This window comes from Schistocerca nitens, chromosome 1 (genome assembly GCF_023898315.1).
Source record: "Schistocerca nitens isolate TAMUIC-IGC-003100 chromosome 1, iqSchNite1.1, whole genome shotgun sequence".
Taxonomy (NCBI): Eukaryota; Metazoa; Arthropoda; class Insecta; order Orthoptera; family Acrididae; genus Schistocerca; species Schistocerca nitens.
This window is the reverse complement of record NC_064614.1, coordinates 827,086,709-827,111,944: the sequence shown is the minus strand read 5'-3', so window position 1 is coordinate 827,111,944 and position 25,236 is coordinate 827,086,709. Positions and strand designations below refer to the sequence as shown.

The following is a 25,236-nucleotide window of genomic DNA, read 5'->3' as shown; positions in this document are numbered from 1 at the left end:
TTAGAATATTTTTGCTCTGTTGAGAGGTAGGAAACGAGGTACTGGCAGAAATAAAGCTGTGAGGACGGGGCGTGAGTCGTGCTTGGGTAGCTCAGTTGGTAGAGCACTTGCCCGCGAAAGGCAAAGGTCCCGAGTTAGAGTCTCGATCCGGCACACAGTTTTAATCTGCCAGGTAGTTTCATATCAGCGCACACTCCGCTGCAGAGTGAAAAATCTCATTAATGAGAGACTTGTTAGCTGCTATTATTCGCTGAACTAGTGCAATACTTCTGTTATAAAGTACATGGAAGAATACCTCAGTTACATAGGCAAGAAGAGAAACTATCGAACTAAGCAGTTCCATAATTTAATGGCTATATAAACACTAGGCAACTGCACTTTATCCACTAAAACTTTGTTACACACGTAAGGGCTTTTAACCAAGTTGATTAAAACCAAATAAACTTTTTGTCACTTTATTATTTGCAGAAAAATTAACTTCATGTGTTATGATAAATTATAAGTGTAAAGTTGACATTCATAAAAAAGGAACAAGAATTTCTGGGTTCCAAAGATGGATTCCATTGTAATTAACCATAATTCACAAGAACAAACAGTATTCAGTGTATAAACAAAATTTTCTGTTGTGTTTTTCAAGTCTTTTGTAACACTCTGATAAAACGTTTCAGTTTGTCACTCTTCTCACACTGCTCGCTATAAAAATAGTACAGCATCAACAGCTTTCCATTCACACAAAGTTCAACACCAAAGTACACAACACCGTACACTCGAACTTGCCGAAAGTAAGTTACTGATGCAGTCTGCTTGTCATAGTCCAAACACTTTATGTAACAAGGCAGAGTTCTCTTGACTGTGGCAGTAAAAACAAATTTTATGCATGGGTACTTCAGAGCAGAATTAAAAGTGTCTTACAGGTCTTCATCATCTTCAGGCAAAGCAGTCTCTGATGCTTCCTGAAAAAGAACCCATCATTAATAGTGGAATACACAATACATTACAAATGAAGCTAACAGTGACAGACCTTCAGGTAACTTCTGTAGTACTAATATTGTGGCTCAAATCAGATCCAATTAAGCAAGAACTTGTTTTACAAACCTTCAGATCATTTTCAATCTGTTGTTGCCATGTTGGGTCCATTGTCACCTCAGGAGGCACAAGAGCTGGCATGGCAACAAACTCCAGATTTGGGTCACCAATTAGCTTTCTAGCTAACCATAGGAAAGGCTTTTCAAAATTGTAGTTGCTCTTTGCACTGATATCGTAATACTGTAAAAAATGTTCAGTCATTTAACAGCTAATAAAATTACTACATAAAAATACAATGTTGTGTCTTGTTTAAGATTTTACCTGCAAATTCTTCTTCCTGTGGAAAACGATGCTTTTTGCTTTAACTTTTCTGTCCTTAATATCAACCTTATTTCCACAAAGAACTATTGGGATATTTTCACAGACCCTTACAAGGTCTCTATGCCAATTGGGTACATTCTTGTATGTAACACGTGATGTGACATCAAACATTATAATCGCACACTGACCCTGTAAAGAAATTAAATTTTATTAAAAGTGAAAGGCATTGCCTCGAAAGATATTCAATATTTACACATTGTATCATTTAATTTTCTGTTGCACCCCACACATGTAAGCTACTACTCATGCAATTGGTACACCACTTCAGTGCAAGTTTATTCAACAAGAACAAAAGTATGTCCAATATACCAAGTATCCACTGTACAACACAATTATCTTTTAAAGAAACCAGAAGCATCACTTTCATTGAACCTGTTGATAACACATTCAATTGTCATCAACAAATTTTTTCCAAGTATGTGGCTGCACTATCCACTCTCCCATGGTGAAGGTGACAAAGTGGGCACAGTATAATACACTCACTCACTGAAGGTACCAGTTACTTAAGGATACAGGGTATTTTTCCTGTTCAATATTATGTGTAAATCAACACCTATTTCTTTTAGGCACTGTTTATAATGTATACGTTTCACAGATTTTTGTTGGTATCAGGTAATGCAGTACAAATTAGAAGTATTTTTAATATCTCTGAACCTGCTAAGGACTATTAAAACAATTACAAAGGAATTGATGCAATTTTTTCCCCAAATGCTTCCTCAAATTGAGGTACCATTTAATCCAATGTTATACATTTGAAGGAGACCAAATTTTTAACAGATATGCACGAGATGATGGCTGAGGTACAATACCTATATAATTCCACCTAATAGGTATATGGGAAAGATAAAAATATCATCTTATATTTTAATTTTTTCCTATAATTTATTTGATTCAGCAATAAAGCTTAGGTCTACTACATATGTATGGACTATTGCAAGTTGCAGAAAAAAATTAGAGCAATGCTTTATAAACTTAGGAAATATTTGTACCCGAATTCTGAAAAATACAACTTAAGGGAAATTGCGAAGTAAGGTTCCAATTAAACTGTGCCTCAGAACATTTCTGAAGCACTGTCTTCATCCTGCAGCATTTCTTCATCTTCAACCTTCCTCTTGGCATTCCTTTTGGCACTTCTTGCTTCTTTGGTAGCTTTAAGAGCAAATCTTTCAGCTTCATGCACCCGTTGTCTGTCACACACAAGCAATTTATCTGCCTTACTAGAGCCACATTTTATGCCAGAATTTCTCAGGACTTCCGATCTTCTTAAAACTCCATCACTGAAACTTATCACTGCAACTAGTACACCAACTTTTAATATATTTCGTCCTACAAAAACATTCTTGGGTAATCTTTCCCATATGCAATGTCTGAAACTTTCATTTGTATTCAGAGTGCCCAGTGAAGACATTTACTAAGCAAAACAGGGTCACTGAGGTCTCTGAAAATTGATTTTATTTCATAAGGCTCAGGAAGAGAAGCTTATGACAGTATATTTGACAATTTTCTTTTGCTTTTTTGGTAATCACGGCAAGAATCTGCTCCTTTGGGGCCAAGTTCTTGAACAGGGTGGTCATCTGTGGACAACTCATGAAAGTAGATGGCCCACACAGCTTCTCTCCTTACTTTAACATCATTCTGAGGTGCAGTTCGTCTAATGGCCCATCCATAATAACTCTGAAGAACTATTTAAGTTTCTCTCAATCTGCCTCAGCCAGACATTTTCCATCAAATAGCAACTTTCCTTTCATTTCTCTTCATAGCTTCCTCAATCTAGCACCCATCCTCTTTTGCACAGGTCCACAACACTCCAGCTTTGTTACCAAGGTATCACCATAAACATTGAACTCATTGTGGTTCTTCAATTTCTCTAGGCATATTTTATGACTAAATAAATCTTGGGTGAACCGCCTGGTATGAGTGTGCATAAGACAATATTTCGGCAATCGACCACGCCATCATCAGGTGCGCTGATGTACTGACCGGCGGTGGGCCGGCACCAGGTGTATATAGGACAAACTACCTCCTCCCTCAGGCCCTTCCTACGAGTCGGTGTGGTCCACACCCCGGGGGCAGTCCAGGTACAGCGAGCATTCTCCTGCCATCTGAGTGCTGCGTCCTAGGTCTTCTCGTTCAGGAGGGTCTGCTGGCACCGCTCTTGATATTCTTCCCTCCTCCCCCGAAGTCAGCACACTCTGGGAAATATACGTTTTCTTCTTAATCTGGGTGATCGCAGGTACCTACGCCTTGCTGAGGATGTAACTGCTGCCATGATTTAGTTTTAGCTCTCTTACTCTAATCTCTATGGTTTCTTTGATGACTCAATCCCAATATTTAGAAGTCTGTGTCCTGAACGGATGCTGTACCTGGACCGTGCACGGGGCGCAGACCGCACCGACTCAAAGGAAGTGCCCGAGGGAGATTGTCCTATATATACATGACAACGATCCACTGCCTGTCAGTACATCAGCGCACCTGATGATGGCAACGTGGTCGATTGCCGAAATACTGTGCCCTATGCACACTCATACCAGGCTGTTCACCTGAGATTCATTTCGTCATTGAATTCATTAATTTTATTGAAAGCTTTAGAGTCCCCATAACCTAGGTACTTCATATATCTAATGTTATGTTATCGTCTTCAGTCCTGAGACTGGTTTGATGCAGTTCTCCATGCTACTCTATCCTGTGCAAGCTTCATCTCCAAGTAACCACTCCAACCTACATCCTTCTGAATCTGCTTAGTGTATTCATCTCTTTGTCTCCCTCTACGATTTTTACCCTCCACACTGCCCTCCAATACTAAATTGGCGATCCCTTGATGTCTCAGAACATGTCCTACCAACCGATCCCTTCTTCTAGTCAAGTTGTGCCACAAATTTCTCCCCAATTCTATTCAATACCTCCTCATTAGTTACGTGATCTACCCATCTAATCTTCAGCATTCTTCTGTAGCACCACACTTCTAGTCTCTTCTTGTCCAAACTATTTATTGTCCATGTTTCACTTCCATACATGGCTACACTCCATACAAATACTTTCAGAAACGACTTCCTGACATTTAAACCTATACTCGATGTTAACAAATTTCTCTTTTTCAGAAACGCTTTCCTTCCCATTGCCAGTCTACATTTTATATCCTCTCTACTTCGACCATCACCAGTTATTTTGCTCTCCAAATAGCAAAGCTCCTTTACTACTTTAAGTGTCTCATTTCCTAATCTAATTCCCGCAGCATCACCCGATTTAATTCAACTACATTCCATTATTCTCGTTTTGCTTTTGTTGATGTTCATCTTATATCCTCCTTTCAAGACACTGTCCATTCTGTTCAACTGCTCTTCCAGGTCCTTTGGTGTCTCTGACAGAATTACAATGTCATCGGCGAACCTCAGTATTTACTTCTCCATGAATTTTAATACCTACTCCGAATTTTTCTTTTGTTTTCTTTACTGCTTGCTCAATATACAGATTGAATAACATCGGGGAGAGGCTACAACCCTGTCTCACTCCCTTCCCAACCACTGCTTCCCTTTCATGCCCCACGACTAGTGTGACTGCCATCTGGTTTCTGTACAAATTGTAAATAGCTTTTCGCTCGCTGCATTTCACCCCTGCCACCTTCAGAATCTGAAAGAGAGTAATCCAGTCAACATTGTCAAAAGCTTTCTCTAAGTCTACAAATGATAGAAATGTAGGTTTGCCTTTTATTAATCTAGCTTCTAAGATATGTCGTAGGGTCAGTATTGCCTCACGTGTTCCAACATTTCTACGGAATCCAAACTGATCTTCGCCGACGTCGGCTTCTACCAGTTTTTCCATTCGTCTGTAAAGAATTCGCGTTGGTATTTTGCAGCCGTGACTTATTAAACTGATAGTTCGGTAATTGTCACATCTGTCAACACCTGCTTTCTTTGGGATTGGAATTATTATATTCTTCTTGAAGTCTGAGGGTATTTCGTCTGTCTCATACATCTTGCTCACCAGATGGTAGAGTTTTGTCAGGACTGGCTCTCTCAAGGCTGTCAGTAGTTCTAATGGAATGTTGTCTACTCCCGGGGCCTTGTTTCGGCTTACGTCTTACTTCTTTCAGTGCTCTGTCAAACTCTTCACACACTATCGTATCTCCCATTTCATCTTCATCTACATCCTCTTCCATTTCCATAATATTGTCCTCAAGTACATTGCCCTTGTATAGACCCTCTATATACTCCTTCCACCTTTCTGCTTTCCCTTCTTTGCTTATAACTTCGTTTCCACCTGAGCTCTTGATACCCATACTGGTGGTTCTCTTTCCTCCAAAGGTCTCTTTAATTTTCCTGTATGCAATATCTATCTTACCCCTAGTGAGATAAGCCTCTACATCCTAAGTTTGACCTATAGCCATGCCTGCTTAGCCATTTTGCACTTCCCGTCGATCTCATTTTTGAGACATATGTATTCCCTTATTGCCTGCTTCATTTACTGCATTTTATATTTTCTCCTTTCACCAATTAAGTTCAATATTTTTTCTGTTACTCAAGGATGTCTACTAGCTCTCATCTTTTTACCTACTTTATCCTATGCTGCCTTCACTACTTCATCCCTCAAAGCTACCCATTCTTCTTCTACTGTTTTTCTTTTCCCCATTCCTGTCAATTGTTCCCTTACGCTCTCCCTGAAACTCTGTGCAACCTCTGGTTAAGTCAGTTTATCCAGGTCCAATCACCTTAAATTCCCACCTTTTTGTAGTTTCTTCAGTTTTAATCTACAGTTCATAACCAATAGATTGTGGTCAGAGTCCACATCTGCCCCTGGAAATGTCTTACAATTTGAAACCTAGTTCCTAAATCTCAGTCTTACCATTATATAATCCATCTGAAACCTGTCAGTATCTCCAGGCTTCTTCCATGTATACAACCTTCTTTTATGATTCTTGAACCAAGTGTTAGCTATCATTAAGTTGTGCTCTGTGCAAAATTCTACCAGACAGCTTCCTCTTTCATTTCTTCCCCCCAATCCATATTCACCTACTATGTTTCCTTCTCTCCCTTTTCCTACTGACGAATTCCAGTCACCCATGACTATTAAATTTTCATCTCCCTTCACTATCTGAATAATTTCTTTTATTTCATCATACATTTCTTCAATTTCTTCATCATCTGCAGAGCTAGTTGGCATATAAACTTGTACTACTGTAGTAGGCGTGGGCTTCGTGTATCTTGGCTACAATAATGCGTTCACTATGCTGTTTGTAGTAGCTTACCTGCATTCCTATTTTTTTATTCATTATTAAACGTACTCCTGCATTACACCTATTTGATTTTGTATTTATAACCCTGTATTCACCTGACCCGAAGTTTTGTTCCTCCTGCTACCGAACTTCAATAATTCCCATTATATTTAACTTTAACCTATACATTTCCCTTTTTAAATTTTCTAACCTACCTGCCCGATTAAGGGATCTGACATTCCACACTCCGATCCGTAGAACGCCAGTTTTCTTTCTCCTGGTAACAATGTCCTCTTGAGTAGTCCTCACCTGGAGATCCGAATGGGGGACTATTTTACCCAAGAGGACGCCATCATCATTTAATCATACAGTAAAGCTGCATGCCTTCAGGAAAAATTACGGCTGTAGTTTCCCCTTGCTTTCAGCCATTCGCAGTACCGGCACAGCAAGGCCGTTTTGGTTATTGTTACAAGGCCAGATCAGCCAATCATCCAGACTGTTGCCCCTGCAACTACTGAAAAGGCTGCTGCCCCTCTTCAGGAACCACACGTTTGCCTGGCCTCTTAAAGATACCCCTCCGTTGTGGTTGCACCTACAGTACGGCTATCTGTATCGCTGAGGCACACAAGCCTCCCCACCAACAGCAAGGTCCATGGTTCACGGGGGGGGGGGATCTAACGTTATAAACATCATAATTCTTAGGACACTGATGTTCAATATGCCCTCCAGTGTTATTATGGTAGGTGTGGCAGTACTCAGATAAGCACTCAACATCAATAACTTTTCCATTCTCCAAAGAAGTAGCACTTGCAACACTATTCAAGGAACGATGACCTCGACATTGCCATGTCACATCAAATGCAACAGCAATGTCCCTGGTTCCAGTAATATTTACAGTTTCTTCTACTGCACATTTCATAGATTCTTTAGACACAACCGTCAAGGCACCTAAAAGTATTTTTATGTACTTGCTGAACCTACTGGGAGGAGGAGGAAGAAGGTGCATCAAACCACAAAATGTTTGAGCAGCCTCTTTTCCTTTTCCTATTGCACACACTGCCTACACTAACTTCAAATTCACATCATATGAATTATGCACAATGTTTGAAGTCATTTTTGAGGTATATTTATTGCAGGATCTACACAGAAGTAATTTTGACACTAAACCCTTCCTGCTACTTTGTTGTTCAGTTATTTCCAGACAGCTTGCACGATCACAAATTTCGCCACGTCCTTTATCAAAGAAGAAAAGATGCTCACATCAACTACAACAAATCCACTACAATCAGTGTCACTATTGACACAAAAATTTGAATCCCAGGAGGTGTGCCATGTGGGAGTTTCTTCCCTGAAGAACTGATACATAGGTTACTTTCAACAGTGTGGCTTGCTTTGTGAACTGGTTGCCATGGAATTTCCTTTTACTGAATTTCATGATGCGTGGCACAGTTCATATTTATTTCACACTAAAGGATATATACTTCCAAAAGTATATGTTGCAGTGTTTCGAGAATTTCTGCGTCAATTCTAGAACCACTCAGCCTTCTACCGTCCCAACACACGATATTTTAGGTAAGAGTGAGGGCACGGAATCCTACCTACCGCACGTTGTGGTTTTGTGTGCGTGCGTGCGCGCGCGCGCGCGCGCAAGTTTAAATTCAATCGCTCCAAGAATGTAGACACGGCGGTCGAACGGCACCAACAAGTAGCTGTCGGGCAGTCCATGGATGTTTAGTAAGTGCGTACAAAAGGACCAGGGAGTATTTATGTAGCTCTGTGATAGTGTCAGTGGCTATTGTTAGTGAAAAAAGAACTCTTATTCCAGCTTTGCTAGAGGCAAGACATATTTCCTGAATCCTGCGATATAAGAGTTTTGGTTATTAAGCCAACTCTTTTGTGGATGTTGATAGATTTGTTTCTGGCGTGAGGTGATACGAGTGACTTACAAGAAGTCAGATGTTTATGTTAGGAAAAGAAGTTTGTTTTGTACTAAGTTTTAATATATATATATATATATATATATATATATATATATATATATATATATATATATATATATATATATATATATATATATATATATATCATTAGTTGATGAAAAGTAACCTTCAAATATCTACTTATTTTACAAGTAGAGTGAGAATTTTAAATATTCCTGTACCTAGCGTCACTCTTTGGAGAAGAAGTTTAAAGAGATTCCAGAAGCCAGTGAAGGAGATCGGCTGCGGACAACAAGCAAGTCATCTCGTAAAAGAAGTGGAAGTTACTATATCTACTTATACACTTAAAATCTTTGTCCAAAGCATTTGAACATGGCGACCAGTGAGAAAGGACTTTGGGCGGGGAGGGGGATCAGGAATTCTAAGACCAAAAAACGAGCGAATAACCTTGTGTGTTGCCACAGCAACTAAACCAAACAAAGAATCACTCCGAGACAACGGAACTTGTTCGAGTATTTAAAGGAGCAAAATCTTGAATTGAGAAAGAGAGAAAAAGATTATACTGTGTTTCTCTAAGAAGAAATACACCTAGAATACTATGACTAAGAAGATCCGGTGCGAGGAGTGTAGAGCTCTCAAATACACCGTGGGGATGCAGACGCGGAAACCAACATCCGATGCCGCCGGCACCAGTTGCTTTTTACCAGTGCTGACCTGCCTCCATATCCGCTCACCGACAACACAAATTCTCCGCCGAGTGAGTGTAAAACAGAACTTTATTGTTTCAGTACAAAGTGGTACAAACTGTTGCGTAAACTTTAATAGTGACGTTATTATACTTGAAGTTAATCTTTTAATGCTCATGAGGTCTAAAGTTTGTAAAAGTATGGATAAAACACAGCAAGTTGGAGAAACTTCAGAACCAGCCATGGCTATGAAAGTTAGCAAAGAAGTGCCTGACTGGTCTGAATTAGTAAATTTAATCAAAACGCGAAATGCGTGAAAAACTAGAATCAGTAAATTCTCAATGAGATACCCAGAGTGAAGCTTTAAATGCTCAACTGAATGCCGAGAGTGAAGCTTTAAGAACCCAAATGCTCAATTGAAGGCCCAGAGTGAAACTTTAGGTTTGTTACATGCCAAAGTTGATCCACGAAGTAAAGTATTCAGTAATCTATACGAAGGCTATGAAGACTGAAATCATTGCATTAAACAATAAAGTAGGTAATTTAAAAATAGATTTAAAGAATGAATTGCCTAGTTCCTTGACCCTTCAGGTAAATCAAATGTTTACTGACCTTAGTCAGAAACAGAATGATAATTTCCTTGATCTATCAAAAAAGTTCGAATTTAACACTGAAGACAGATGTAACACTGTAGAATACGAAATCAATGAAAAGTCAGAATACTTTGGAAATGTATGTCATGTTAAGTTTAATGCTGTAAAGCTGGGATTGAATACTTTAAAAGAGAATGCAAATAAGCCGAACAAATTAATAACTGTCATTCAATCGCAAATTACAGGTGTAAGTACACAAGTCAACAATGTAGAAAGAAGCTTCAATGAGAAAATAGCAAGCTCTGATACCGTAAATGTAAGTAGTCTGGAGGAACAAGTTGAAGAAATTATAGATCGGATAGTCACTGAGAGAATAACATCCGGGAATAAGTCGCCTCTTGCTTCTTTCGAATTACTGATACCAGGAAGGGCATAGATGACCTGTGGAGAGAAGTCAAGCTTATCCAGGACAAAGTAGAAAAAACAGGTAATGTCATCTAATGTGTTACCCATTGAAGTAGTAACTCATTTGCAATGGGGAGCTAACTCAGGATTATCCAGGCAATTCCTTCAATTCAAGCCCGATGGAGAAGTACATCCAACCCATCTTTTGAAAAGATTCAACCAAGCTTTGCCAAAGAATTGGGAAGATTCTAAAAATATTGAATTTGCTGTGGGATACCTCCAAGGGTAAGCCTCAGAATGGGGAAGTATAAACTGAAAAGAAATTTAAAGAGACTGGTCTGACAGAGCTAATGAAAAGTTAATATCGTGATCCATGGGACCTGGGCAGTCATCTATCCCCCAAGGACGTTAACATTCTGAGTTAATGGGTGGAAAGATGACTGTAGGATTCTGAGCTGTTTTCGGTGTTTTTTCGAAACTAATTTTCCTGCACTGAATTCCCTTAAAATCTCAAACTATTCTGTCATCTATTCCTAACATCTTCTACTATCCTGAAACCTTTTTACTTAAAAAACTGGATATGTCAATAAAATAAGTGACTGATTTAAGAGAATCAACGAAAAGAAGTGATATCTAGACAATATAAAATTGAATAGATTATTATATTTATGGATAATATGAGGTGACTAATGAAACAACTACCAGAGTTTATAAATTTTCTATTTTGTGTAGAGTTTTTTATGCCTTTTATGAAATGTGATGTAAATGGGAGTATTCAGTAACACATGAACAAACTGCTTCAGCGAAACGAAGGTAAATACTAGCAAAGATAATCATTTACAGGCACTAGAAACCTGCACTGTTACCAACATATATAATTTATCATACGTATTATCACTGGAAACAAAGTTTACAGTTCATTTCGAAATAATACTGGTTCTGCAACAGAAATAGAGGCGGCGTGGCGGCATACATGACCGTAACTTTAAAATTCGGTGTGTGTGTGGGTGTGTGGAAACATTCCACATGGAAAAAATATATGTAAAAACAAAGATGATGTAACTTACCGAACGAAAGCGCTGGCAGGTCGATAGACACACAAACAAACACAAACACACACACAAAATTCAAGCTTTCACAACAAACTGTTGCCTCATCAGGAAAGAGGGGAAGGAGAGGGAAAGACTAAAGGATGTGGGTTTTAAGGGAGAGGGTAAGGAGTCATTCCAATCCCGGGAGCGGAAAGACTTACCTTAGGGGGAAAAAAGGACAGGTATACACTCGCGCGCGCGCGCAGACACACATATCCATCCACACATATACAGACATAAGCAGACATATTTAAAGACAGTTTGGGCAGAAATGTCAGTCGAGGCGGAAGTGAAGAGGCAAAGATGTAGTTGAATGACAGGTGAGGTATGAGTGGCGGCAACTTGAAATTAGCGGAGATTGAGGCCTGGTGGGTAACGGGAAGAGAGGATATATTGAAGAGCAAGTTCCCATCTCCGGAGTTCAGATAGGTTGGTGTTGGTGGGAAGTATCCAGATAACCCGGACGGTGTAACACTGTGCCAAGATGTGCTGGCCGTGCACCAAGGCATGTTTAGCCACAGGGTGATCCTCATTACCAACAAACACTGTCTGCCTGTGTCCATTCATGCGAATGGACAGTTTGTTGCTGGTCATTCCCACATAGAATGCATCACAGTGTAGGCAGGTCAGTTGGTAAATCACATGGGTGCTTTCACATGTGGCTCTGCCTTTGATCGTGTACACCTTCCGGGTTACAGGACTGGAGTAGGTGGTGGTGGGAGGGTGCATGGGACAGGTTTTACATCGGGGGCGGTTACAAGGATAGGAGTCAGAGGGTAGGGAAGGTGGTTTGGGGATTTCATAGGGATGAACTAACAGGTTACGAAGGTTAGGTGGACAGTGGAAAGACACTCTTGGTGGAGTGGGGAGGATTTCATCAAGGATGGATCTCATTTCAGGGCAGGATTTGAGGAAGTCGTATCCCTGCTGGAGAGCCACATTCAGAGTCTGCTCCAGTCCCGGAAAGTATCCTGTCACAAGTGGGGCATTTTTGTGGTTCTTCTGTGGGGGATTCTGGGTTTGAGGGGATGAGGAAGTGGCTCTGGTTATTTGCTTCTGTACCAGGTCGGGAGGGTAGTTGCGAGATGCGAAAGCTGTTGTCAGGTTGTTGGTGTAATGGTTCAGGGATTCCGGACTGGAGCAGATTCGTTTGCCACGAAGACCTAGGCTGTAGGGAAGGGACCGTTTGATGTGGAATGGGTGGCAGCTGTCATAATGCAGGTACTGTTGCTTGTTGGTGGGTTTGATGTGGACGGACGTGTGAAGCTGGCCATTGGACAGGTGGAGGTCAACGTCACGGAAAGTGGCATGGGATTTGGAGTAGGACCAGGTGAATCTGATGGAACCAAAGGAGTTGAGGTTGGAGAGGAAATTCTGAAGTTGTTCTTCACTATGAGTCCAGATCATGAAGATGTCATCAATAAATCTGTACCAAACTTTGGGTTGGCAGGCCTGGGTAACCAAGAAGGCTTCCTCTAAGTGACCCATGAATAGGTTGGCGTACGAGGGGGCCATCCTGGTACCCATGGCTGTTCCCTTTAATTGTTGGTATGTCTGGCCTTCAAAAGTGAAGAAGTTGTGGGTCAGGATGAAGCTGGCTAAGGTGATGAGGAAAGAGGTTTTAGGTAGGGTGGCAGGTGATCGGCGTGAAAGGAAGTGCTCCATCGCAGCGAGGCCCTGGATGTGCGGAATATTTGTGTATAAGGAAGTGGCATCAATGGTTACAAGGATGGTTTCCGGGGGTAACAGATTGGGTAAGGATTCCAGGCATTCGAGAAAGTGGTTGGTGTCTTTGATGAAGGATGGTAGACTGCATGTAATGGGTTGAAGGTGTTGATCTACGTAGGCAGAGATACGTTCTGTGGGGGCTTGGTAACCAGCTACAATGGGGCGGCCGGGATGATTGGGTTTGTGGATTTTAGGAAGAAGATAGAAGGTAGGGGTGCAGGGTGTCGGTGGGGTCAGGAGGTTGATGGAGTCAGGTGAAAGGTTTTGCAGGGGGCCTAAGGCTCTGAGGATTCCTTGAAGCTCTGCCTGGACATCGGGAATGGGGTTACCTTGGCAAACTTTGTATGTGGTGTTGTCTGAAAGCTGACGCAGTCCCTCAGCCACATACTCCCGACGATCAAGTACCACGGTCGTGGATATCTTTCATTTTAAACCCTATAATGTATATACCAATGTAATCAGGAAAGACTACAGAATTTAAGTCATTAAAAATTCTGATTTTTCCACCATTTATAAGTACCCTGTATCCGTAAGACCCCTGTAACTCATTTGTCAAGATCACTCTTCTTCATGTTTCAGGTATTTTGATAATAGTGGGAATCACCACCACTGCAGACAAAGCATTTCTTGCATTGCATTTAGCAGCACATAGAAGAAAAAGGAAACAAGATTACAGTCCTGGGAATGGTTGAAATTGTGTGAGAAATGTAACCCATGACAAACTTAACGGAAGTATTACACTCTGAATCTCATTATATCAGGCGTCTAGAAATGGACAATCAAATTTGGTAACTGAGAGACTTTGCCCTCAAATTGAAAGAGGAGACAGCTGTATGAAAATTTTCTCTCTTCTAATTGTTGGTCTGCATCTACACTCTGCAAACCACTGAAGTGCATGGCAGTGTGGTACATCTCACTGTACCAGTTATTAGGGGTTTTCCCAATTCCATTTGGACATGGAGTACAGGAAGAATGAGTAACACACACACACACACACACACACACACACACACACACACACACACACACACACACACACACACACGGAGGGCTAACCTCTGGCGGGAGACGCAAACCGCGCAGCACTGACCTCATTAATTCAGAAAATGAGAAAAGAGTTTACCAGTCGAGTTTGAGAAATCATTGCGAAAAGTTGCAGTACGGTGTCAGCAAATACAAACCACAAAGAAAAACAGCACAATAGAAAAAGATGAGGAAACACAGATTCAGGCAACCTGTGCATAAATTTTAATTGGCGATTGTAAGAAGGAAGCTGAAAGAAAAACCTAGGACATGCTTAAACTTCTGCACTGACTGAATATGAGATGGAGACCTATGCTTCCCAAATACACTCATACAAATGTCTTTAATCCCTTGGCAAAGCTGTTTCTCAGGTAAAAAAAGGCTTCCTACCAGCCCTTCAAAATGGCACTCAGTCTTAAGAAAAACACATGGAAAAGCAACTCACAGGTGATAGATAGCCTGTGCAAAATACAAAACATTTTCACAAATGATAAAATGAGCAGCCAGTTACCTGGTATGGAGGATGTCAGGTCTATTTTAGACCCAGCAACTGGTAAAACGAGTTAGCTTGCAAAATCATATGACTAAAACAAAGGAAGGTTTTTGCTTTAAAAAGGTCATGTATATACTGAAATCAAGTTTTTCAACTTACATCCAGTGTAAATTGTCTAATCGATGGACTTTCCATGCAGCAATCAACAACCAAATTTCAAAGACCTGTAGAAATATCTAAGAAGTTACAGAGCCAGAAACAGCTGTCAAAAGTATGTCCTTTATTCTGTTAGGAGTCTCAAACTGCAATAAATAAATCTGCAAATATAGGTATACTGCAATCACAGAGGGCTCCATTAGAAAATTAAGAAATACAGATTGTGTATACAAGATTTGCAGGGTACTCAGCAATGGTGGTCAAAGTTAATAACTTCTACACTACAGAGTTTGAACAAGTTCTTTGTATTCTCCCAAATTCAGACAGCTAACGTATCAGAAATATATTAGTGAATTTTCAGAAAAGTTAAGACTTTTTTGAAAGTAAGCTTTTTAAGAAGGGGATTGTTAAAATAATTAGGTACTCTTACACTGTATTGAAATTTCTTATTTATAGGTAACAAAACTACCCTACAATGTCATTTAAATACGAAGTAAGATCCCACTATGTTAAATATTGATTCATCTATAAATGTATATAAGAAAATTTATTTTAACCTATGGAAACAGATTTTACTTTACATGGTGTCCCACCCGTGAAGGTCTTCAACTGCAATTTTTGTAGGAAAATAATAATTTGAAGCCAATGCTTTCAAGTAAGTGCACAATTGACAGTAGTTCTGAAATCTTTAACCTTCAGTTCAAACTAGACTGCCTTTGACGTAGCTAACATTCTTAGTAGAAAAACAGGGCCTGTCTTCAAAATGTTACACATAATAGGAAATTGGTTAAATCTATCAATAATAAACTTAAAGAAGCCGACACTTAAATAACTAAGTCTGACGAAGGTTGTTCTTTGAGTATTGCCTACAATTCTAGATGTGTTTCTAAAACATTGATTTTTTTAACAAAAGTAATATTTTGGAATTGCTCGAGGATCTGACTCCTGAATTATAAAAAGAAGTCAGGTCAGCTATCAGTGACGCAAAATTTTTAATCAAACCTTTCCATAAGGAAATCCTTATCAACATGAACCCTCAAGCCCCCAAAACTCGATTCAAAATTCACAAACCTAACCATGCAATACATCCGATTTCTAATATTATGAATAGCGCGTACCATGATTTAGCAAAATTTCTTTATGAAACACTTGAAAAATAGTTCATTTTCGAGAACTATCATTCCATCCCCAATAGACACACCTTAGTTACAAAATAAAAGATTTAGAATGCAGCCCAGATACCAAGTTGTTTTCAGAAGACATCGAAAATCTTTATACAACCATTCCCGTACAAGTTGTGAAAAAAATTTATGTCATTTCAAGAAAGAACTTTCAGATGAACAAATCACTGACTTTATGAATCTAATTACAGTCTTAGTCAAATACAACTACTTTCAATTTGATAAACAATTTTATCAGCAACCCGACAGTCTCGCTATGGGAAATCCATTAGCTGGTATCCTTGCTGACATTTTCATTAACACTCTAGAAGAAAAGTTCTTAATACAGCACTAGGCATTCTCTCCTATTTCAGATATGTCGATGTCTTAGTCATCTACGAAGGACCTCTTGATGGCATTCACCATATTTTCAATCTCTTCAATGAACTTCACGAGAAAATACCTTCACTAGCTAACTCTGAAACGAGGCCTGTCAATTGAATTTTCTTGATTTGATGCTTAAAGGAGAAGAAAATAAAAACTCATTAAATGTTTTTTTGTAAAGAATCATACCGATCAGATCGTACCTGCATCTCCTATGCACCCACAATCTCATACGTTCACTATCTTTCACTTTGCTATTAACAGAGCTATTTCTATTCCACTCTAAAGAGAAATTTGAGGAAGAAATTAATATAATCAAAATGATAGCAGTTAATAATGAATACAAACCTGTCATAGTGGATAACACCTTAAACAGAAAACTGTAAAAAGAGTTACTGCACTCGGCACTTATCATTTGAGTCCAGCCTAAAGAAGAAGTTTTTCTATTCCTTTCTTGGGAGCCGTCTCATCAGATCCAACACCTTCTTCGTAATAAATACAACTGTAATGTCATCTTTTCACCCAATAATAGCTAGGAAAAAAATTTTAATTTATAATTTAAAGTTGACCCATGCCCCTTTGAAAAACTCTGGTGTCTATAGGTTAGTACGAGCAGTTGCCAGCAAGCTCGTGTGCATGCGCAGAGCTGAATTCGCGTATAAGCAATGCCTTCCTTCCACTTCTGGCTACTTGAAGCATGGCTGTTTGCCGTATGAGCAGTAGCAGCAAGTAGCCAGATGCCACCCCGAAAAAGTTTTCCGGCACACCCAAGCTGCCAGATTTGCACATGCGCAGAGCACGCCGAGTTATAGTGGGGGAGTCCTTCTCCACGTGACCCATGTATATATTTTGTGATGCTACTGGCCTCTTCGTTTACAGCTCCCACAAAACAGATTTCTGTGGCCGGGAGCCATCAAGTGATTTAATATAGATGATTCTCATAACCATGAAAGACCAAAATAAAGCAATGGAAAATCCAGGATGGAATGTAACAATACCAGAGAAGGAAAGTTGCTACTCACCATATAGCGGAGATGCCGAGTCACGATAGGCACAATAAAAAGATTCACACACTCATACCTTTCGGCCATTAAGGCCTTTGTCGGCACTAGACACACATATTCACATGCACACACAACTTGCACACACGTCTGCAGTCTCAGAGAGCTGAAACTATATACTGCCAAGACCAAAATAAGTTAGCTAGTAGTTTCAATTTTCTGATTTTATATTATTTCCACGTTATTAGCAATCAACCATTAATGTCTTAATGAAGCTATTTCTGTCAGTTTTGTAGAGAAATTTACTTCTATTAACACTATTGTCTACTTTCAATTTCAAGTGCAAATTTTCATTTTCTGGGACGAATGACGTTATACCATAATAAGGAACCAAACACAAGAATACAGTACTGGACCTCCAAGAAAATTGGTATCGTGAAAACCACTGAGCTGAGCTGAATATCAGGTACTCTGAGTGCATCTGGACATAGAAATGCGTAATTAGAGTGGAATGAAGCATTTTAGTATGGTTTACGAAATTCCGATGCTGCTGGAGTAGTATCTGATGTCCTGCTCCTTTTATGACACTGTAAGATCTCTTAATGCTATATACGTACGAACATACGTAAACATTTACTTGAAGTTGACTAAGTAGGCAAATTTGGTCAGTAGTTTTGAACTAAATATTTTGTTTCAAATATAATGACAGCCGAGGCAGAATTTTACAAATATGCCTTCTGTGAAAGTGTTTTTCAATCACAAGGCACTTGTCTAGTACTTCCTCTAGGCCTGAAGTTATTTCTTAATTTGTTTTTACATCTTAAATTTATAGAATGCCATTCTATACTAAATTGTAGATTGGCAGCATACCGTGTTTTATCGTTTTAACTCCCCACGTAGCTTCATATTTATTACTTGAGTAGAATATAAACTGTCAGTTGTACAGTTTCTTTGCCTCACAGGCAATCTTGTTAATTTTTTACACATTTCGAAATAGTCGTGAAATTTATTGTCCTTTATTCCGTTGTAAGCAACACAAGAAACTAGCTTTCTGCAGTGCTGTGTAGAGTACAAATTAAAATCTGTCAAAGTCACCCCATAGCAAAACATTGTGATACTTCGAGCTGTGGAGTCTAATTTTGAAACGATATTTTGCCAAGAACTGCTTCCATATTTGCATCCTTTATCTGGGCGGGATATGATAAAACAATTGCTCTGAGTACAACTCCGTACATCCTCTCAACAAATTGCCGCAGGGCTGCAGATGGTCACGTGATGCCCCACCACCCACGAAATTCCGCCAGAAATGCGACGAAAAGCGTATGAGCAGAGCAAGCACCAAGCACGGGCTGCCTTCGTCATTGTAGCTGTGCATGCGCAGTACAGCCTAATCTCCAAAATTGCTATATTTGCAATGTTAAGTAGCAAGTTTGTGCCTGCGGCTACTAGAAGGCACGTTTGGCATAACGTTCACCTGCCCGCAATTGCTAACGCGGGCACCTCAGTGTAATGCTATCACAGCTCAACATGTGGTGCAGCCCTTAGTGGCCTGCATCTTATGTTTTGTATTTTATACGTGACCTGCCAGTTTTAAATGTTTAATTTCTGACCAAGGCATTCTTAGAAGTGGCAAAAAAGACTTCATTTTCACAACCAAGGGTTGCAATTGTTTTAATTTTTTTTTAGTTCTGAAATGTTGGTGGGGATTCAATGCTATGTTCATCTGCCGTCCCACCCACGACAAAGTTTCATACCCATTTTACATGAAGCAACTTTCTGCTCAAAATCACCTATTCTAAAGGTGGCGAGCACCAAACTAGTATAAATTACTCTTGTAGTAACTCTTACTACTTTAGTAAATTACTTCTGTATTAGTAACTCTTTTAGTAACTGCTGGAGAGCTCAATTTGTATTTACTTCTTCAGTTGTAACTAAAGTAGTAATACCTTTTTACTAAAGAAGTAAGCGATTTCTGCACGATGCTTGCACATACAGTAAGTACCGTCTTGGAAAATATTTATTGTCGGCAACATTATTGCAACACCTTCTGCGAAATTTATGTTTGTCACTATAATTTTAGAAGCTAGAAAGTATTTCTGAATTGAATTATTAAAATTGAAAATCTAAATGCTATTATACTGATTAATGATATGATCTGTGTATTATGAAAAAGAAACTTAATATTAATGAATGAATCTATTGTTAACCCCCGATATCTACAACTACCAATGTCCACTGTTAGTTGAAGACCTGTATTAATTTTAGTGCCAGTTTGAGGTATGAGCTAGCAGCAACATGCAGGTTGCCAAGAAACATTAAAAAAACATACCAGAAAATGAAAAAGAGAGGTCTGCTGAAATAATGACAAAGTACAAAACTACTATTGAATCTAAAAAGCACAAAGTCAACATGTTAAAAAGGGAAAAGGGTGCTTGGGAAAAATACACGTTTAATACGACAGAGAAGCTCTTACACGAGGAGTAGCTTCAAGTAATTTGGAAGGATATAAAAGTGAAAGCAAAGAAAACTGGTGGTGCAATAGGTGAGACGAATATCGGCAATATAAGGCAAATGGTTGTTGATATGATCCCACAAGTTTGAGGGGATAGCTGGAGTTTATGACAGTGACACATCTGAAGATAATGTGATACTTTCTAGCAACTTTGATGATAACTGTTCTGAAGGTAGCAATGAAACGGCTGAAGGTGAAAGCTTCTCAGAAGATGCTCCCAGCAAGAGTGGGGGAGAACATACCGTTGTGGCGAAGAACCGAAAGTTGTTGAAAAAGTTGTGAGCTTCATTCCTTAAAAATGCATTTTAATACAAGAGGAATACAATGTAAAAATGTTATTAATAGGAAGACAAAGAAATCGTGGAAGAAAGGCATAATCTTAAGATGGAAATTATGAGTAAGTACAAGATCATAATGGAGCAAACTTCAGGTTCCAGTTCTTCAGCCAATGTGCTTGAGAAAATTGGGCTTTTGTGAATGAATAAGAAAATGATAGTATAAAACATCTTATCTCCTTGATGTTTTTTTCAAATAGTTAATATATTCTTGTTTCTTGTGTGGTATAATATTCGCTTTTATCATTTCATCGTCAGTACTAATTTTTGTTAATACCACATTCTAACATTTATCTGAATCTGCAACATAAAAGAATGTCTTTTTCAGAAATAGGCCTAATCTGAACATTGTATGACTTTGTATACTCAATTAAGAAATAAAATGATAATGTTAATCCCCTAGCGAAGAAAGGAGAAAGAAAAGAACATAACTATAAAATTACACATAAATAAAATGAGTCACTTTTCATTGCAGTAGTGACAATCCAGTGGCTCATTTATTCATTTAAGAAGGAAAAGTCTTTATAGTAATTTCAAAGTTTACTAGCAAACTAGGTGCAATTTTAATTAAAGTAATTAAGTATAATTGATCTTCTGACAGCTTGGCCTGCAGCATCAGCTTCTGGCTGAAATACATATTGTTCGACGTCTTTCACCTCCACAGCATCAGGGCAAGACATCTCTAACTTCTACTCCAAAGTTGTGTAGAACTGTGCCAGCCACAACAACATTGCCACACTTGTTTAAATCGCATTGTTTTGGTGAATTTGGAAATGTTCCTTCCAAACATCGAATGCTCGCTTTATTACACATCTGGTGGCAAAATGTGCTCAGCTCCTGTGTGGGCTCTGAACACAAGCGTCATACGGTGTTTCGAGAGAGCACATCCACTATCTGTAACAGGCAACCCCTCATATTGTCCAATTCCAAATTCTGCAGCAACTCTACTCAAGTCCCAAATGCGTGCACCATGTGTGGAACCTCGCCAACTGCTTACCACATTCAACATCTTCATATTGGCATAACAGATGATTTGCATATTGATAGAAAAATTCTTGCAATTTCTATATAGTTCTGCTTGTCCTCCAGAAGCACAAAGTACGGGTATACACAATCTATGGCACCTGCGACGTTTGGGAATCAACCAGTTCAATCTAATTCCCTTTTGCTCTTTGATATATTTTCTTGGCTATGTGGCATGGACACCTACAGAGGCGTCAAGCCAATTAAACTGTTTCACACTGTTTAAAGCTATTCCAGCAGTAGTATGATGGACATTAGTGAGATCCTCTGCTACAGTTTGGTAATTACCTGTGCGAAAGATTCGCAGCCCACAGAGAAGTTGCAGATAGGAGACAAAGCATGGTTCCTGTCAATCATGCTGCAGTAATGGCGCCAACATATCAAGCAGCAACTCTTGAGATTCCTTACAAAACCCAAATGGATCTTTGAAATCATTGTCACTATACATAACAAATGGGACTCTTCTCTCCATTGTGCATATTCTTGGGATGTTAAACTCTTCCTCAATCGCCATATGGTCTTCGTAGTCCAGGTAATCCATAGAATTCGACACTTAAAAAACAGAACTCACAGATCGCACCTTACTCTAGAAGTAAAGTTTTGCCTAATTTCCTCCTTAAGTTACTAACATAATAGCGTACTGTTCAATGGTGCTCTCCACCAGTAATGGAGTAAATAAATTTACTTCAGAAGTAAAATTGACTGGAAGTCACCAATTTCCTTATCTCTTAGTAACTTATTACTTTAGTTTCACTTACTCCTGGTTGGTGCTCACCACCCTAAGTACGTGCACCTTTCGTGCCTGCACATAAATCAACAACCAACAATGACATGGGTGTGTGTACGATATCAATGACCTATAAGACTATGCCAAGTGAGTATGCTGCATGCTGTGCATATGGAGAGATAAGACATTATGGTGGCACCTGCTAACATCGGAAGTTATAACCTATCCTGTCAAGGTCACTCCTATAAAAATAGATTTTGTGCTTTCATGACATCTTAATCCTTATGATGGTTGCTTCGTTTTTGTGGCACACTGAAAAGCTATACAAGGTCTTGCTATTTTTTTCCTACTAGTATTCTACTACAGAGACTAAGTATCTGAAAGGAAAAGTATTTGCACTTTACAGAGGAAAAACCGTAACTATACATATATAAGAACATAAAGAGATAAAACATGTTTTAATGAAAGTTATTTCAACATTGAGGAAGTCAGAGTTACTGGATGAGTAAAGAAATTTTCGTTGCTATTTGGCATTTAGAAAGAAAATAAGATACAAGGATAAAGAAAACACTATTTACTGCGTTCTACATATTGTTTGACGTGTTGGCAAATACACAAGTCAAAAAAAGTTTTGCATCACCCCGGTTCCCACAAATCCTCAAGATCGACGTTGATTGTGGATATTTTATCACAGACACAGTCCCTTTGACTGTTCAGATACATCACTAAACCCAACCAAAGTTGTGAACAACCATGCAGGAGGGTCTGACAGCCGATCAGTTCCAGTCATACAACCAGGAAGGAGATTTGCGGCTCATGTCTGTAGTTGAACCACACCTAGATCTACACGGCAGTACGATCGCATCCGCATTGTTACTTTGTGGCGGGAAAGGTTTCCAACAAGGGAAGTGTCCAAGCATTTGAGAGAATCAAAGTGGTGACGTTCAGACATGGAGGAGATACAGAAAGGCAGGAGCTGTCTATGACTGCTACCTACGGATTATGGCTGGGAGGAACCCTGACAGCAATGCCATGTTGAATAATGCTTTTTGTGCAGCCACAGGACGTCGTGTTATGACTCAAACTGTCCGCAATAGGCTGCATGATGCGCAACTTCACTCCCGACATCCATGGAGAGGTCCATCTTTGCAACCAAGACGACATACACATGCAGTGCAGTACAGATGGGCCCAATAACATGCCAAATGGAGCACTTAGGATTGGCATCACATTCTCTTCAACGATGAGTGTTGCATATGCCTTCAACCAGACAATCATTGGAGACGTGTTTGGAGGCAACACAGTCAGGCTGAAAGCCTTAGACATACTGTCCAGCAAGTGCAGCAAGGTGGAGGTTCCCTGCTACTTTGAGGTGGCATTATGTGGGGCCGATGTACATCACTGGTGGTCATGGAAGGTGCCGTAACGGCTGTACGATAGGCGAATGCCATCCTCCGAACGATAGTGCAACCATTAAAGCTGAACTGTACAAGGAATAGGCTGTTTTGGGTGAAATAAAACCACCATAGCTCTCGTCATACATGTGTAGGATTCTGTACACTTACATTATCTTGACAACCAAGTCGTGGGTAGGGTGGTGGGGGGGAGGAGGGGGGGCAGCATGCAGGTAGTTTGGGAGGCACAGTGGAAAAAACAAGTGCATAATCTGTTGCAGGGACACTAGCAAGACATCTTTCCTCATTCACTGCAGCCACTATACACTAACTTGTAATACGAAAATTAAGATTGACTTTCTCAAGTAATTGGTAGTACTATTGATTGAGCTCTGCTTAACCTTGAGGAAATATAGAAAATTTCATAAAAATGCACGTGGTATTGTTTGATCACAAAAATAAGACAAGACGAAAAACTAGGGCCTGACCTCTTACCAATCCACACCACAAGTTCAACAAGCTAACGAATAGTACCTCTATAACTTGTGTATTTCTAAAGCAATACACTTCGCCTGTTAGACATTTATCTATTCTCAATTATGAACTACAAATTATGAACTACAAATAATCACACATTGCCTGCAAAGTTCATACATAACAGGGCTAGGATGTATTATTGGAAACTAAGTAACGAACAATACGGATCGACTGAGTTTTTCCTGAAAAGCTCTGCATTAATAATCAGTATAACATTAAAAACAATATTTCAATAAGCGTCTCAGATCTTTGCAGTAACAAGACCTACGTTTATGATGGGCTAAGACAGATGAAACCATAAAGGAAACAAATCTGCGCTGAAATTATTTACGATGTCCATAAACTAAACTTGACCTCTGTCGACGCAATTGAGTGACGTCACATTCTTTAAGACCACGTTTCTAAAATCAATCGGCAATATTATTACACATGCCAAGGTTAATAAATAACTTCTTCCTTACCTGAATATAGTAACCATCTCTAAGGCCTCCGAATTTTTCCTGCCCTGCAGTATCCCAAACATTAAAGCGAATTGCACCTCTGTTAGTGTGGAACACCAACGGATGTACTTCCACGCCCAGTGTGGCGACATACTTCTTTTCAAATTCGCCAGTTAAGTGTCTTTTAACAAAGGTTGTTTTTCCAGTACCTCCGTCCCCAACAAGGACGCACTTAAATGCTGGCATATCAGCTTCTTGAGCCATTCTGTAGCAGGTCTGAAAATTTCAAGATTTCTTAATGACAGTACCAACTAAAATAATTTTCAAACACATGCAAACTGACGCTGTTGTGAAACCTAATTAAAATTTTAGAAGCATGACTCGTGTGTAATGACTAGAAAGGAGAGAATTTTTTTTACGGAAACTGATATGGCGAAGCAAATCATTTCGTAACTGAAAATAGGAGTAAACGTGAAACCCAATAGAATAATGTTCCATGAAATACAAAGAACTCAAAATCAAACACGTTTACCCACAGCAGAAAGATTTTCTATTTAATATAACCATACAAATCCGGTGGAAATGGCGCGTTTTCGTATCATGGGAAATTGGTATGTTTTGGCCGAATTCAATCTTGTAAAGTTAGTGTAATACACAATTAACCGTGAAAGTTAAACGAAATTTTTGAAAACTGTTACTGCAACAACCTCTGGTAAAACTAAATTCGCAAACTAACGACCGATGCAGGTGAAATTAACTGACAAACCTCACCTTGCTCTTTCGTCGTTACGGTCCACAATGGCGTTCAGTACAGAGGAAATTCATGTGCACACCCTGTAGAACTTTCACTTAATTATTTTACAAGAAATAAGGTTTTTGAAAGTTTTTAAAAATTTTATCTAATTTTTAATAGAAATTTTTCAATTATTTGCTATGTATTTACCCTTTATTTTCGAATTAAGTAAGTAAATGACTAAATGACGTCACAGGCG

General features: G+C 39.3%; 1 protein-coding gene across 1 annotated transcript; it reads right to left on the bottom strand.

Annotated features, from left to right (window-relative positions):
• Window positions 1-439: 439 nt before the first annotated feature.
• LOC126262808 (GTP-binding nuclear protein Ran) lies at window positions 440-25,070 on the bottom strand. Its single transcript, XM_049959653.1, has 5 exons — window positions 25,016-25,070; window positions 24,266-24,520; window positions 1,348-1,536; window positions 1,096-1,266; window positions 440-953 (listed from the first exon to the last, which is right to left on the bottom strand). Exons 2-5 carry the CDS (start codon window positions 24,506-24,508, stop codon window positions 909-911), a joined length of 648 nt encoding a protein of 215 aa, XP_049815610.1. The 5' UTR covers window positions 24,509-24,520; window positions 25,016-25,070; the 3' UTR covers window positions 440-908.
• Window positions 25,071-25,236: the final 166 nt, after the last annotated feature.

Bases quoted from the DNA above. Each gene is read 5' to 3' on its own strand.
- LOC126262808 (XM_049959653.1), bottom strand. From the start codon at position 24,508: ATGGCTCAAGAAGCTGATATGCCAGCATTTAAGTGCGTCCTTGTTGGG. The intron at 1,537-24,265 runs GTAAGGAAGAAG...ATTTCTTTACAG, and splicing joins GAGATGGTTACTATATTCAG to GGTCAGTGTGCGATTATAAT. The intron at 954-1,095 runs GTTTGTAAAACA...GTTCTTTTTCAG, and splicing joins AGATTGAAAATGATCTGAAG to GAAGCATCAGAGACTGCTTT.